General features: G+C 42.3%; 1 protein-coding gene across 1 annotated transcript in view; it reads right to left on the reverse strand.

Annotated features, from left to right (window-relative positions):
- Positions 1–325: 325 nt before the first annotated feature.
- The window catches only part of CTTNBP2 (cortactin binding protein 2), a 111,579-nt gene continuing 95,317 nt past the window's right edge, over positions 326–16,587 (reverse strand). Inside the window, exons 17-23 of the mRNA XM_066591818.1 lie at positions 14,452–14,630; positions 12,511–12,716; positions 7,876–8,055; positions 6,464–6,521; positions 3,866–3,998; positions 3,657–3,755; positions 326–1,229 (exon numbers count right to left, since the gene is read on the reverse strand). Coding sequence (XP_066447915.1) covers positions 1,062–1,229; positions 3,657–3,755; positions 3,866–3,998; positions 6,464–6,521; positions 7,876–8,055; positions 12,511–12,716; positions 14,452–14,630 — 1,023 coding nt within the window. The 3' untranslated portion in view covers positions 326–1,061. The remainder of the gene's footprint in view (positions 1,230–3,656; positions 3,756–3,865; positions 3,999–6,463; positions 6,522–7,875; positions 8,056–12,510; positions 12,717–14,451; positions 14,631–16,587) is intronic.

Here is a 16,587-nt window from a genome sequence, read left to right on the forward strand (position 1 = left end):
CACTGAAAGTCTCCATCAGCAATGTCACTGAGACAGCCTCTTCAATGGTATATGGGTAAATTCCAGCTGTCCGTATAACCTCCCATCTACTATGGCAAAAGCCATAGCTTTGCTATCGTGATACATTAATCTTCCTCGATCTGCAGAGATGTGCTGTCCTTTTCTGGTGAAACAACAGTTCCCTGGTTATTTAAATTGTCATGTGGACACGTCTTACCATTACCAAGTGTTGAAACATCATGTCATAGAAGGAGTGCAACAGTTTATTTGCACACTATAATGGCGCAGTCCATCCACACAAATACATTCTCTGGACCACAAATGCTACTAGACAAGAAATAGTGTTTATTGCAATAAGAACTCATTTTCTACAGAAGTAATGAAGCAACAATGTAAACCGAGCAAGCAAAAAAACAAAATAAAACAGTAATATATGTTTACATAAGATGTAGTGTGATCGTTACGCAGATTAAAATAAACAGTCAACATTTTGTCTATGGCTTATGTAAAAAGGTGCATTGATCAAATCAGTGGGTCTAGTTATTGCCACGCTGCATTGGGTTTGCGAATACAGAAAGTGAATATTAAAAATAGATATACAGTAGATGGAAATACAGATTCCATGTGAACCAGAACTGTGCATAATACAACACCAGAATCCGATTCTCCTGAATGTGGTCTATGGGAATACCTCTGTCATAAACACTTTATACATTTGGCAAAACAATACTTTTGTTCATTTCTTAAAAAATATTAACAATATTAAGTTTGTAAAACAGCCAAGCTTCCCAACACTTGAATATGCAACTAAACCACTCACATCAACACATTATAAACAAATATACATATAAAGTACCTGTGGCCCCATTTACAATCTATTATACAGGGAAGTGTTCATTATGTACATCAATCCTATTACTTTATACAAGAAATAGTTATCCTGGTATAGCTGCGCAAGCCTAGAATATATTACAGCAAAGCAATATATTTCAGGCTGCTTCCGCACACGAAGGGTTAAATAAACGACAGGTGTAGATTTCTGTTAGGAGGCTTCAGAATTCCTATTTCAAGTCTTTAGAAATGGCTATTTGCCTTGTATTACTGCTGCTTCTTCTGTAACTTCTAGGTACAGGAAGCAATGATTTGACTCTTGCACTGCCAGGTTCTAGTTTTGGCTTCTGGCCACTGCATTCTGACATCTGACTGTTGCTGAGAGGACATGTCCCATTCTGTGGAGAGAAAGTCATTTGGCAGGTTAATGGTTCAATTACATTGTAAGCAAGCATATACTCTCATAGCATTGAGATGAGTACAATAATGCCCCACTAACAGGGTATATGAGCAGCGCTTTATATAGCGACAACAACCTGTTCTAGCAGCATACATAACCTCTTTTGGTCTGATGGTCACATTGCCATTGTAAACTACTCTGAAGGGCCACCATAAAACGTAAGGGGATAAAAATAAAATAAATCTTGTTGTTTGTATAGCGCCAACTTGTTTCACAGCACTTTCAGGTAATTTATTTATTACCCCCCACCAAGCTGGGTACTCATTTTACCGACCTCGGAAGGATGGAAGGCTGAGTTAACCTTGAGCCAGCTACCTGCACCATGCAGGGATTGAACTTGCAACCCCTAGGTCATGAGCGAGAGCTTAAGAGAGACCTTCTCTTCGAATTAGCACTCTAGAAAGGAGGACATCATGTATGCACGTGGCTCTCTCCAATGTGGATTATGGGTGTTGTGAAATGCTCGTCTATTAACACAACTCCAAAAAGCTATAATGTAAAGAGCCACATGCATAGACAGCAACCTCAAACTTGTATACTCCTTCCTGGAGTGCCAAATAGGAGTCAGGTGATTCCATTCCTCTGATATATGGGGATCCCAGAGATGGTTATACAATGCACCAATAGTATTTGTTTCCCCTCCTGAGCTGTGTGCCTTTCCTCTTCTGACATGGAAACTACATGTAAGCAGCCACACACAGAGAAGCACTTCTGTTTCCCGGTGGATGGGGACGCCGTGCACACCTACAAATTTAGATGCTATCGGATGTTGGATGTGAGTATCAAGGACTAATTATATGTACAACTTTTTTAGAAATGTGCTGGCAAAAGAAGTTCGTACAATCAACCTAAGAAACTTTACTTAACAGACACCAAAGTATCTGCAACTACTGCTTTATAAAACCTACAGTTATGAAGATATGTAAAGTGCAACATCACAAATGTTCTACTGTCCTATAATCTAGGAAACTACAGAATTGATCAAGCACAGCTCTACAGATTTAACAATGGCCCCTAGAAGTTGTCGTTTTGCTATAAAACTTGGCATGCAGTTACATCTCAGGTAGAAATGGAAGTGAATAGAGTTGTGGCGCGATTAGATGAAAGATCTTCCCACCTGAGGCCCTAAAGTGGTTCCACCTTTGGCTTATATAAAGGCTCTCCGAGGCTACTTGTGTGTAGTCGAGCTCTTTTTCCGTTTGTGTAGAGCTTGTTGACCTCTAGACATCTCTATGACCCATCGAAGAGTTTTCGCACAGTTAACAAGAGTTTGAAGCACATTTGGTCTTACGGTGCCCATTATGTGTACTGCCTTTGACACCCACCATCATCTACATTTGCAGTGTTGTCGGGAATGTCAAAACTGGACCGCTATGGTGTGAAACTGGATTATCTTCAGTGATGAATCCAGGTTTAGTTTGGGCACGTACATGAGCACCTCAATCCTGCCTTTGCTGTGGAGCTGCACACTGCCCCTCCTACTGGTGTGATGGTCTGGGGGGTCCATCGCATACAACAGTCGGTCACCCCTAGTAGTAGTACAACAGACAGCAATATGTTCAGAACATCCTGCAGCCATATGTCTTGGCTCTCCTGGCAGGTCTTCCAAGAGGCATTTTCCAGCAGCCGGCTGCACACACAGCAAGAGTGTTTCACAGGAATGCCTCTACAACATTGTCACACTTCCGTGGCTGCCCGATCGCTGGATTTAATCACCAATAGAACATGTATGGGACCATCTGAAACTCCAAGTTCGACAGTCCACAAGTTTGCATGATTTAGAGACTCAGTTCTGAACTGATATGGCGGGGGGATATCATACCGTATCACATCTTGCATCCACGTTGTGGTGGTACAACAGGATACTAGAGCCTCCATGCCCGGCTGTATCACATCTTGGTTCAAATAAACTACCTTTTTGCTCTCATATTGTAATCACTGTATAACAATAATATATTTATATATATTACAAATCACAAATAGAAAGTTTCGTTCAATTCCAACAACTCTTTCTAGGTGCTTTATTTTTTTCTTCACACAAAATCATAATCCGCATTAAAAAAAAACCAAACCACCCTGGCATGTCCTACTTCTGTGCATTTCACGGCAATGCTCCAGAATGTCCCTGTGCTGTCCGAGGCAAGTTGCACCCGAGTGTCTCAGTTGCAGCTCGCAGTTATGTGCACCTAGCTTTATAATGTATTTTTTATATAAGTTGTTAGCCAAATTTGGTAACAGATTAAAAAGAAGAAACCCAAAGCTTTCCCATTTATTTCTCCTTTTAGACTCCATTCCTGCTCGGGATGAAAACTGCATAAAAGCTATGCAGGGTGAAGTAACATTGAAAGCCATGTGTGTCACTTACTTTATGTGGCTTTTGATAGCACTGTTTGTTAACTGTTGCTGAACTCTGGTCCTTCGAAGGACTTTTAAAAATCACCAGACAGTTATCCAAGTCTGCAATCTGTGGGGATAAGAGTTGGTCGTATTACTTTATTGTGTACAGATTCCCCATCCTGTGGGGTACAACATTGCACAAGATACAAAGATTGTATGGAGATGTAATTTGGTTACCTTGGTAATGTCTGGTTCTGACTTGCTGGAACACATTGAGCGCAATTCTTTCACGAGGTCAGCCTCATCATCAGAACATGTTGACAGTCTCTGCTCCATGTGGAGAGATCGAGGATGATCCCCACCCAAAGACCTGCGGAAATCAGAAATCAATATACATTTTTTTCCACCAACATGGCAAAAACACAGCACTTTTTAAGGTATATTTATGTATTTTTTTTTTATTTAAAAAAATGAGTTTTTCACAGGAAACTGTCAGTATGCATGAGTGCTACATTCAAGAATTCTGGTTTTTATTTTCAGTTCAATAATGGTAAAGGGTCTCTTCACAAAATGTGTAAGTCTGTGGGATTTATGGACCTGATACAGGATTTCAGGAAAAAAAATAAGGCCATGCTCACAATCTGCACTGGGGGCGCTCTTCAGGGACTCCAATGCAGGTTGATCTCAGACTTCCTGATGAAACAGCACAGAATGGAGATTCCACGGGGCATGATGGAAGACAGACAACCTAATTATAATCAATCGGGTTGGCCAGGCAGAGTTCAGTTCCTTCACAAGGCAGATCTGTTCTCAGCATAGATTCCGTCTCCTGCTCCTAAGCAGGGAAATGCTAACCCAAATGCAGATGTGAACTGAGCCTAAACTGTTTGTAGGGGTTATTTTTAATTTGGACTGTATTGAGCTCCTTTCCCCCCAAAGTCTAGAGCTCTGATAACTGATCCATATCAAGAAAAACCTTTTTTTTTAATAAAAGAAAGTTACAGAAATCATTAAAGGGGTTGTCCCGCGGCAGCAAGTGGGGTTATACACTTCTGTATGGCCATATTAATGCACTTTGTAATGTACATTGTGCATTAATTATGAGCCATACAGAAGTTATTCACTTACCTGTTCCATTGCTAGCGTCCTCGTCTCCATGGTGCCGTCTAATTTTCAGTGTCTAATCGCCCAATTAGACGCGCTTGCGCAGTCCGGTCTTCTTCCTTTCTGAATGGGGCCGCTCGTGCCGGAGAGCGGCTCCTCGTAGCTCCGCCCTGTCACGTGTGCCGATTCCAGCCAATCAGGAGGCTGGAATCGGCAATGGACCGCACGGTGCACCGCATTGTGCACCGTGGGTGAAGATCCCGGCGGCCATCTTACTTAGGTAAGTAAGAAGTCGCCGGAGCGCGGGGATTCGGGTAAGTACTGGCCGTTTTTTTTTTTTTATTCCTGCATCGGGTTTGTCTCGCGCCGAACGGGGGGGCTATTGAAAAAAAACAAACCCGTTTCGGCGCGGGACAATCCCTTTAAATGTGACATGTAAAAACTGTGTAGACTGTATTAGGGTCCATAGAGTGTACAGGTAAGTGCTGGAAGAGGGCATGCAGCAAACAAGGGCTGTCATTTATCAATCTGTTTACGCCAGTATTGAAATGGTATTAAATGTGTACAAATATTTTCTCACTTTTCACTTGTCAAATGTATAAAGTGATAAAACAGTATGTGTGCTTTCCCTACATATGTAGTTTGTACTTTATTTAAGTCATAACTGGAGTAAAGAGAAATTGTGCAAATTTATGGTGCAAATCTACATCAGCTCATAACAGCTGAGAAAAAAAGATTTTTTTTTTTTGCTTGTAGAAGGCCTCATATCCAATAGAAAAATAGAATTAGCAAATCTTAGTATGTTTTTCCCGGGTGAGATCCGCAGTGAAATTTGCCCACAGGGAAATATTGGACATCCGCGGTCAATTAAATTGAATTTAACACCCGCGGATGTGATTACATTCGATTTGCGGATTTCACACGCGACAAAAAAAAATGCTTACTACAGATCACGCACAGATGGGCTCCATTCAACTCATTGCTTATGATTTCTCTCAAACAATAAAAAAAAACAAATTAATGGTAACCCGCAGAAATCCTCGTGAATCGTATTTTTCTAGTTGACATGAGGCCGAAGAGTTCAAAATTAGAGATGAGCGAGCGTACTCGCTAAGGGCAAATACTCGAGCGAGTATTGCCTTTTGCGAGTACCTGCCCGGTCGTCTCAAAAAATTCGGGTGCTGGCGGGGGGCGGGGGAGAGCGGGGGGGGGAGATCTCTCGCAACTCACCGCTCACCCCCGCCGCACCCGAATCTTTTGAGACGAGCGGGCAGGTACTTGCAAAAGGCAATACTCGCTCGAGTATTTGCCCTTAGCGAGTACGCTCGCTCATCTCTATTCAAAATGTATTAATTTTCTTAAGAGACATGGACCTTTTTATATTATAGCACTGAAAGCGTGACATGTCATATAATTATATCATCATCATATAATATGTGTGTGAACAGACTGGCCCACCAGAGTAGCAGAGAATCCCCTGATGGACCCAGGCTCAGACACAATAATGGGCCCAAGGATCCATGAGAACACAATCCTATTTGGAGCTGGCTGTATAAGCAAATAGCCGCTAGCAACTATTTCTTAAAGTGCGATTCACAAATTTCTGGATTTTGGGGGGAGGGGGGGGGCATCAGTCAAACATTTCATTTGCAAGATATTCTATTTACCTTCTCACAAATTAACTCTTTCTAAGGACTACATTAGAGAAAAAAATAATTAAACTGGTCATACTTTTTTTTGTTCTGTGAAGAGTTACTTTGGTTCTCCATCTCATTCCTTGAGGAGTCCCCTGCATTGAAACAGTAAGTCTCGATCAGACCTTATGTTAAAGCATGGCATAGTTAATTTCTTCTGTGTATATGTTGTGATTACATAAACACTTCATTAGGACAGTACAGAGCAGGCTGTTACCTATTGTTACAATGGCAGGTATAATGTCCACCACATTAGTGGGATACAGACTGCAAAATCTGCTGGGGTTTATCATTATTAAAGCAACACTCTGGGCCTGGACAATCAAAGATGGCCAAACCGCTTCTCTGACTACCTGATGCACTCTGCACTAGTATGCATTGGAAGTCTAAGGGTGGCTTCACACAAGCGTGTTTTTGTGCGTACATAGGTGCGCTCCTATGTACGTGCAAAAACACACGTGTATGAAGTCCGTGTATCGCCTTCAATAGAGCCGCAGCTGCTGCCAGCGGCTCCATTGAAGGCACTGGTCTGCCGGCACCACTGAATTGTTTTTCAGGGAAGGGCTTTAGATATAAGCCCTTCCCTAAAAAACAAGAATTTTAGTGTAAAAAAAAAACAAAAACAAAAAAAAACGTACCTGTCCGCCGCTGCCATGTCCCCGCCTACTGAATACTACTGAAAGCAGTGCAGGGGGAAGAGCCGGCTGGACGCGGCTCCATTGAAGCAGCCGCAGCTCCATTGAAGACAATGTGTGCATTCCCTGTGGTGCACGCATGTCGTATCTTTGCAAGCACGCACTTGCAAAGTACGGACATGTGAACACACCATAGGGAATGCATTGGTTTAAATAGAAGGGTGTTTTTTTGTGCACATTTGCACGCACAAAAACACGCTCGTGTGAAGCCACGCTAAGGCATGTGTCCTGCATATTACGGGCGTATTTTTTACACATAAAATATGAAGTACACAACAAATACATGCGCATATACATGGCTATTTGTTCTATATGTTAAGTCTGCATATCCTATATTGGTGTGTTATACACACCAAAATAGGGCATGCTGCATTTCTTTTCATGCGCATCATGAAAAAAAGCAGGTGTGAGTGGCCCAATACTAATTAATGGGCTTTTAGTACCGCATTTTACACGAGTGAATAATACGCATATAATAATAAGCCCAAAGACACAAAAGTAGGTATAGTGTTAGACTAATGATGCATACTAATACACAGTATGCACCAGGTAGAGCCGTAGTGTGGCCATCTTCGTTTGTCCAGGCCCAGAGGGTCACTTTTAAGGCTTGTTACATCATATAAAAAACAATCAATCAATCAATCAATCAAAACAGCCCTGTTTACTGTGTAATGTTAAAAGTGCGATATTACTTGTAAAAACACTTTTGGGTGGAATGTAGAAATACTTCAGTAACATATATTAGTTAAATTACCATTTTTTCGCTCTTCTGTAGACATCCATGGAGCGTTCAGGTTGGACTTTTTACGAGGACTTGTACTGACTTTTCTCCAGGCCCCATTTTCTCCTCTCTTCTTTCCTCCACATTTATATACAGAGCTCATGGATAAAGTAAAACTTCCTCCTTTAAAATCAGCCATATATTGTTCTATATCTGAAATATTAGATGGTTGTAAACAATGAAATCTATCCCTCTCTCTATAGGTTGTACCCTCCTATATACAATACTAAACATTCAGGTGACAACAGGATTCTCATCCTGCTCGCTACTGTGTGGTCTACATGGATTTTATGCCAACTACAACAAACAGTCTTATCAATTATACTGATTTCTAAACCCTCAAAAACAAAAAAACACATATACAGTAAAACCTCTACTAATGTTGGTAATCTGCTTTACCTGAAACCATTGCTACTCGAGGTAATTATTTCCATAGGAATCAATGTAAATCCAATTAATTCGTTCTAGACATTCCAAAAAACACACCAAACCATATTTAAAAAAGAATAAATATGGTCTTTAATACCAAACACTATAACAATAATAAATTAATATAAAAGACTACTGTAAAGAATAAATGAACATTTAACAGGTTATTTACCATGTTACTGTGTGTTCTCTGTGCTGCTACATAGGACTGCGGGTGAAACATTATCTCTCCTCAGCGTTATCACTGTGTTCTCTCTGCTGTTACATAGGACTGCAGGTGACATCATTATCTATGCTGTTACACTGGAGTGCAGTTGTACAGTACTGTACTACTGTATTACCCGTCGCCGTTGATGGAGAGGGCTGGGTTGCATTAGCAGCAGGAGGAGGAGGAGACGCCGAGCAGCAGATCACGTGGGTTGAGCAGCAAGGTCATGTGGGCCGGCACACGCCAATGTTATTAGAGGCAACCAATGTTACTAGAGACAAAATTGTGGCTAAAAAAAACGTCCTTACTCGAAATCGGCTTTAGTGGATGTCAATGCTAGTAGAGGTTTTACTGTATTTATTTAAATACTCTCTATAGGCAAACCTGCAATAATTTCAACACGTTGCAAATTTCAGCAAAATTGCTTGTTTCTGGTATCAGCAGGGTGCCTGAGCATGACATCATTGCTGAAACTAGACGTACGAGTATTACTCCCTATTAACTATAATGGACAGAGCAGGCTGGGCAATTCTCCTGGCCTCAGCCGTCACACCCTGTGTGTCATAATATCTAAATGGTGATAAAGTGACCTCTGATTGGCAGGCAGTAGTCACCTGACTTTCACAGTAAAAAAACTATGGCGCTGCAATGCTATATGGTCGGTGCAGAGGACAGGTAACTACTGCTGTATTTGTTATTTCCAGTGACAAAGCGTGCATTCCTCCCATTCTTCTTCCTGCCTGGCACTTTACGCTAGTCACGTAGCATTCACAGCCTAGAATGGAGTGCCGAGCTATTTCATAGACTGCGCATGTGGGCAGTCTTGGCAATAGATTGGCATTCCTTCCTAGGCAGTGACACATCATAACAAGAGCAACAGGATTCGGCCGGCTATAGGTGAGGTGACCCGGGTGAGTGGAGAAGATCGACAGGGAGCAGATGCGGTAAGGAGTCTGCCTGGGGAGGAATAGGCAAGTATTGATTTTTTTTTTTATGACAAAACCGCTTTAAAGAAAAAAAGGTCTCCCAAAAGAAATAAAGACCCTCTTTTCATTAAAAATGATTTTATTTTTTTTAAATGGTTCACTCTTAGGCCGGATCCACACATCCGCAAAATCATTGCTGCAAAACACATGTATGTGAAGCCCATGGTTTCCAATGGATTCATCCACATGAGAGATGTTTTGTAGCCTGAAAGAACCCATTGTAAACTATGGGGTTCACATACATACGTTTTGTAGCGATGATTTTGTAGCCCATGTGGATGCGGCCTAAGGTAAATAAAAGCAAAAAAAACTATTTCAGAATTGCTATTTTTTTACATCCCACCCCGAAATGTATTTATTCTTAGAATTTTAAGTACCTTAAACTGGTGTCATTTAAAAATACAACTCATCCTGCAAATGATAATCCCTCAAACAGGTACAATGCTGGAAAAATAAAAAATAAAGTAAAATAACTTGCTCCTTAAAGGGGTTGTCCCGCGAAAGCAAGTGGGGTTATACACTTCTGTATGGCCATATTAATGCACTTTGTAATATACATCGTGCATTAAATATGAGCCATACAGAAGTTATTCACTTACCTGCTCCGTTGCTAGCGTCCCCGTCTCCATGGATCCGTCTAATTCTGATGTCTTCTTGCTTTTTTAGACACGCTTGCGCTGTGCGGTCTTCTCCCTGGTGAATGGGGCCGCTCGTGCCGGAGAGCTGGTCATCGTAGCTCCGCCCTGTCACGTGTGCCGATTCCAGGGAATCAGGAGGCTGGAATCGGCAATGGACCGCACAGGGCCCACAGTGCACCATGGGAAAGGACCCGCGGTGCATTGTGGGTGAAGATCCCGGCGGCCATCTTGGTGAAGGAAGAAGAAGGAAGAAGGAAGACGTCGCAGAGCGGGGATTCGGGTAAGTAATATGTTTTTTTTTTTAACACATCCTTTGGGGTTGTCCTGCGCCAAACGGGGGGCCTATGGAAAAAAAAAAACCCGTTTCGGCGCGAGACAACCCCTTTAATGAAGTTTTGTAAGTTATTGATTTTATATAGTTTTGGGCTCCCAATGCCCAAAACTAAATGAAAACACCCCACTCACTGTGGCACTGAACTGCCGTTTCAGCACAATGGCATCCAATAGGTGACGTCATGTAAACCTGTCACGTGGGTTTCTAATGTAGAAGCCCCAAGGCAGGTTTAGGGGAAGTCAGTGAATAACCCAGTGCTTGTAAATAGAAGACCGAAGCAGTGGCAGGGAAGCATCACGCAGCGGAAGTTGAGTATTGTAGTTTATTATTTCACATACAATGTGTTCTCCAATTATCACAAATGTTGAGGGTTCCATGAAAACCTCTTTAAGGCCCAAAGCAGGCTGGTCCCGAAGGGGTAAAAAAAAAACATTTATAAAGATTATAGTTGAGCGAACATGCTCTTCCGAGTATTAGCATACTTGATGGTGCTGAGAGAGAGAGAGAGAGAGAGAGAGAGAGAGAGAGAGAGAGAGAGAGGTCCAATACAAAAATGCTCGAGTCTCCCATTGAGTTCAATGGAGTTCGTTACTCGAATACAGCTCTCGAATATTACGAAAAGCTCGACTCGAATAACGAGCACCCGAGCATTTGGTGCTCGCTCATCTCTACTAAAGATAGGTAAGCCTGCAAGAATTTCTGCAAGTTGCAGAAACAAATAGTTTTGCTGAAATTTGCAAAAAGGGCTCCTTTAGATTTGTTTTCTGTTACTACCTGCATGCATGCCTTATTGGAGGAGGAGGTCTGAAAAAGCACGACCGAGATACACTACAATGTATTTACACAGACACACTGAGTAATAGTCTCTTACATACATCAGAATCTTGTAAATTAAGCTGTACTGTTCATTTCTTTCATTTACTTATGAGGATTTGGGGCCTTCATGCAATGCTCTAAGCCAGGAAAGCCTTCTTACATATGCTACACAACACACTAGCTTTCCATATAAGAAATTTATCCTGATACCACTGGTCAGAGAAGGCTAAGCTCCTCTTATTGGAGTGTAGGGGGGGCATTCACACGTAGCCGATTTGCTGCTGATTTTGGTGCAGATCTGCAGCAGATTATACCCCTTCGATTTCAATTCAATCGAAAGGTTGAAATGTGCTGCAAATCCACAGCAAAATCTGTGACAAAATACGCTACGTGTGAATGCACTAAGGATCCAACTGCTCAGTGAAGGCTTTTATTACATCTAGTTCTAGGCCTTGAACAACAATTAAATGGTTAAAGACTAGAGATGAGCGAGCACGCTCGGATAAGTCAGTTACTCGAGCGAGCCTCTCTCTTTTCCGTAACTGCATTCTTGTCCGAGCGTGCTCGGGGGGGTGGCAGGGGTGAGCGGGGGGTGGGGGGGGGGGGGGGAGAGATCTCTCTCACTCTCTCCCCCGTTACCCCCCGCCGCCCCCCCGAGCACGCTCGGACAAGAATGTAGTTACTTGAGAAGAGCGAGGCTCGCTCGAGTAACTGACTTATCTGAGCGTGCTTGCTCATCTCTATTAAAGAGCCTTGTAGTGTGATTAATTGTACTTAGCCCCGAAGGCCCATTTACACGTAATGATTATTGTTCAAAATTTGTTCAAATGAATGAATTTGACCAATAATCGTTACATGTGAATGCGAAAATAAAAAAAAAAAAAAATTGCTCGCTTGTCATTTGTGGTTGTTTAAGCTGACTTTTCTATCAGCTTAAAAAAGCCTGTTGGCTTCTCGTTACGTGTAAATGCTCCCCGCTCAGAGCTTCACATAGGAGGTGAAGCGATGAGTGAGATGCAGACAAGAAGCCAGCGGCAAGTCTTTCAGTTTAATCGCTCTGTACGAGCGCTGACGACCTAAGCAGTGATGTTAGTGCTTGTGTAGGTGCTTAACAGACTGTCGGCCCGTGTAAAAGGGCCTTGAATCCATGTCTTTGCTTCTAAATATTATTTTTAATTATGCTACAGGTATTCTTACCATTTTTTGGAACGGGACAGCCATGTAGAATAGCTTTATTAAGCAGAATGCTGAGAGCTGCCTTTACAATCGCCTGTTGACCTTGGCTTGGAGATTTTGTGGCTGTAACATGTCCGAGAACAGAAGGCCTTTTTGATGTGGCAATGGACAGGATTGCTTCTTGGACTTTTGGAACTATCACTGCATTCCACAACTTTGACATCCACCTATAAATGCACACAATGTTTCATTCTCAGTTAATGAAGGAATATAAACCCCATCTACAGTCATTACCATTAATCTATTTCAAGGCCTTATATCAGACATGGAAATAAAACTAGAAATATTTAAACCTCAATAAATCATCATGACTGATAAAAGAACAATATATATTGTGTGCATATGTTCTAAAATGTGCTTACAAGCTGCACAAGGAATATTAAATGTTGGATTTAAATGGGCATTCTGGGACTTTTATATTGATGTCCTAACCTAAGATCCTCGTGTAACGCAGAGTGCTAAGGCAGCAGAATTGCAGTCCTAAGCTCTCACTCACAACCTGAAGGTTGCAAGTTCAATCCCGGCATGGTTCAGGTAGCCGACTCAAGGTCAACTCAACCTTCCATCCTTCCGAGGTCGGTAAAATATGTACTCAGCTTGGTGGAGGGTAATCAATAAATTACGTAAAAGCGCTGCAGAATAAGTTGGCTATATACAAATAACAAGATTTATTTATATAACCTTAGAATAGGTCAGCAATTTCATATGAGTGGGTGGGTGTCTGACTCCAGGGCTGCGTTTACAGGTGGTGCTGCCCTAGGCACAGAATCTGAACGTGCCCAATATAAGGCTGGATTCACACCGCATTCTATTGTGCACCCAACCTTTTGTAAAGGCTCATGGGCCTGGGTGCAAAAAGCACAACTCGGGCCCCCTCCTCATGACCCATGCAACTACTCTGTATGGTCCACCCCAAACAATACATACACATATATAAAATGTATCAGACAGCAGATTTTAAAGTAACATTTCTAACAGGACGACTGAATGATGGGAGTTGTCTTCCCTCTGAGAGCTACAGTTACAGGCTGAAACCCTATGTAATCCTTTCAATGCTGGAAGGATGACCTACGCTCCTCACACAGCAAGAAAGCAGGGAGGACAATCAAACACTTAAGGGTTATTCAATGTAAACATTCAATAGCCATTGAGCCCTGTAGAATGTATAGCATATATGCATACATAGCAGGGATATTGGAGTGAAGCCCAGCAATGTTAGTGGGGCTTGCAGGCTGGGGTGGGTGCAATTGCAACCCCTGTGACCCCTATTGCTACTCACTCCCGGGGAGTGAAGAACGCTGCAGGAGAGGGCTGGGTATGGGCTTTAACTACTGCAATGCAGAATGAAGAAGCCAGACAGTGAGGAGGCCATTAACTTGTATGTGCTCTGGATGTTATTAGAATACAGACAGCGGTGTACTCATTTTATTTCTTCTAAACTGCTTAAGAGCAGAATGGTCAGCAGCACTAAAGTTACACAAACCATTAATAATAACTGTAAAGCAACGCCCCTCCTCCTTCTGGACGCCCTAGGCACGTGCCCTCAAGTACCTTGTTATAAATACGGCCCTATTTGACTTTCTGCTCCCCCATGGATGAGCTGTTTCCATGAGCTATGGCACACTGGTACTAGTACAGCTCCAGACACAGAGTACTGGCTAAGAGCAGTACTACACCCTCAGTACCATTCAAGCAAAAGACTGAACTAACAGTACTATTTTGGGCCATTGCACAATGCATGGAACTGTGATTGTACCATCTCAGCAGCTGGTTTACGGGGGTGCCGCAAGTCTGACACCCACACATCTCATACTTATGACCCATTTAAAAGTTCAGTAATACTTGATAGCATTTTAAACTAGCATTGGTAATAGGTTTAGGAGAAAAAAAATGTACACTTACTTCACCATTATATGCAGATTTCCAGGTACTATTGGACAAGTCATAAATGGTTGTGGGCCGATAAGGGCCTCTGGTGTGCCTAAGTGGGACAAGCAGGAGTTCAGCTGGTGCCAAACCATGTATATCCAATCCGTGCCTCTACATAAAGGATCACTGGATAAAGGCATTTTACCTTTGAACTAAAAGATGAAACAAATGAGATGTATTTCCTTGTAGGAACCACAGTATAGTAAATGCACTATTAGGGCGCCCACCCACTGGCGATTTTTTTTTCTTTGTGTTTTGCGTTTTTTCTCAAGAGCAATTAGAATTGAATGTACTCCTGTCCACTGGCGTTTTTTTTGCGGTGCGTTGCGATTTTTAACATAGGAACTGTCAGTTGCATATGTGTCCTTATTTTTCTCCTAATGCACCCATGAATGTCAATGGAAATTAATGGAAAAGGCGCGAAAAAGCCGCGAAAAACGCGGCGAAAACGCTGCGTTTTTCACGCACGAAAATCGCAAACGCCAGTGGGTGGGCGCCCTTACTTTAAATTCAATATATAAAAGTATGCAAATGACTACTATAACACTGCATCTACATAGTAAAAGATGCCCCATATAACACACACAGTATTGTATATGCTAGTTAACCACATCAACTTAAATGTTAAACCATTTAAACTCTGGTTAACAGACTTGTGCTGAGAGGTCATGAAAAGTGATGGCCACTAGGGGTCACCCTTCCTTATAATTTGCTGTCCAGTGCAGTTGTCAAGTGAAATCTCTCTACTAAGGCTGCTTTTATATGGCCAAGAAAATCGCACAAGTGATTTTGTGAGTCTTGCAATGCATAAATCTCGCACGATTATGAATCCTATTCTTTTGAATGGAGTCATATACATGAGTGATTTTTTTAATATTTTCGCGTTACTCGGAACACATCGCCTATTGCTTTGAATGGGACAGGAAAACACATCGTACTGCATGTGATAAGCACTCAAGTATGATGAGAGATTTCCAATTGAAAACAATCGGAAACACTTGTTGATCCGCAGCTGAAGTGATAGGAGATGTTTTTGACATAAAAATGCCTTGCATCCATGGGTAAGTCACACTTTGGCAAGCGCGATATGTCAAGTTTGATGGCCCAATATTACACTCGCCTGTGTGTAGGTAGCCTAAGGCTGCCTGTCCACGGGCGTTGCGGTATCTCGCGACGGATCTCCACCGCGGGAGCGGCCGCCCGGGAGCAGGAGCCGGCAGACGGATCTCTGCTGTCAGCCTGATAGATAGGCTGACCGCAGAGAATCGCGGAAAATCGCAGCATGCGAGCGGAGAATCGCAATGATGCTCCGCTCATTGACAGGAGGGAAGCGCTCTCCATAGCAACGCTATGGAGAGCTTTCACTGCGTTCCCCGTGGCCGGATAAACGCCACAGGGAATGCAATTCAAACTCGCCCGTGGACAGACAGCCTAACAGAGATAGTAAGATGAATTACAGGACGTGGAGATGGGTGTTGTCTCATGTTGCCCATAGAATTCTATGCAGGGTGGAGGAGACACAGAAGCTGAGATTCACACAGATGTGTCTGCTGCTGTTATTTACTGTCTTGCCAGCTACTTATATAACATATACACTGCTCAGCACTACTGTACACTGCCTCTCATGATGTAGTTATTTCCGTGTGTCCCCTTCTGAGAGTTAGCGAGCATAATCTGTTTTCACCATGTGTAGTGTATGGAAGACAGCATGGCAAGAAATTGTATTATCCCTCATGTACACAGATGGAAGATACTTCTGAAGTTGCCTGAAAAGTTAGGTAAACTTTAATTGAGTTGAACAAATTACAGCAGAACTTGTTAAAAATTAGTATTTATCATGTGAATTTATAGACAGTTGATTTACCTTTCTAAAATGGAGCACACCCTGTGCAAACATATGCAAGGGATTGCATGGCAAGAATACTATGCAGTATTTTCCAAACCTGACCCCAAGGAAGCTCAACAGGCTATGTCCTGTGTTAGATGAATGAATGAAAGAGGTGAGAAATACAATAGAATTATCCAAGGAGGGGTCAAAGTGAAGTTCCCACCAATAACCAGGATTCCTTCAACAAAACAGTCTAGCTGGTCAATATAATTAAAATTGGC

This window comes from Eleutherodactylus coqui, chromosome 2, assembly GCF_035609145.1.
Source record: "Eleutherodactylus coqui strain aEleCoq1 chromosome 2, aEleCoq1.hap1, whole genome shotgun sequence".
NCBI lineage: Eukaryota > Metazoa > Chordata > Amphibia > Anura > Eleutherodactylidae > Eleutherodactylus > Eleutherodactylus coqui.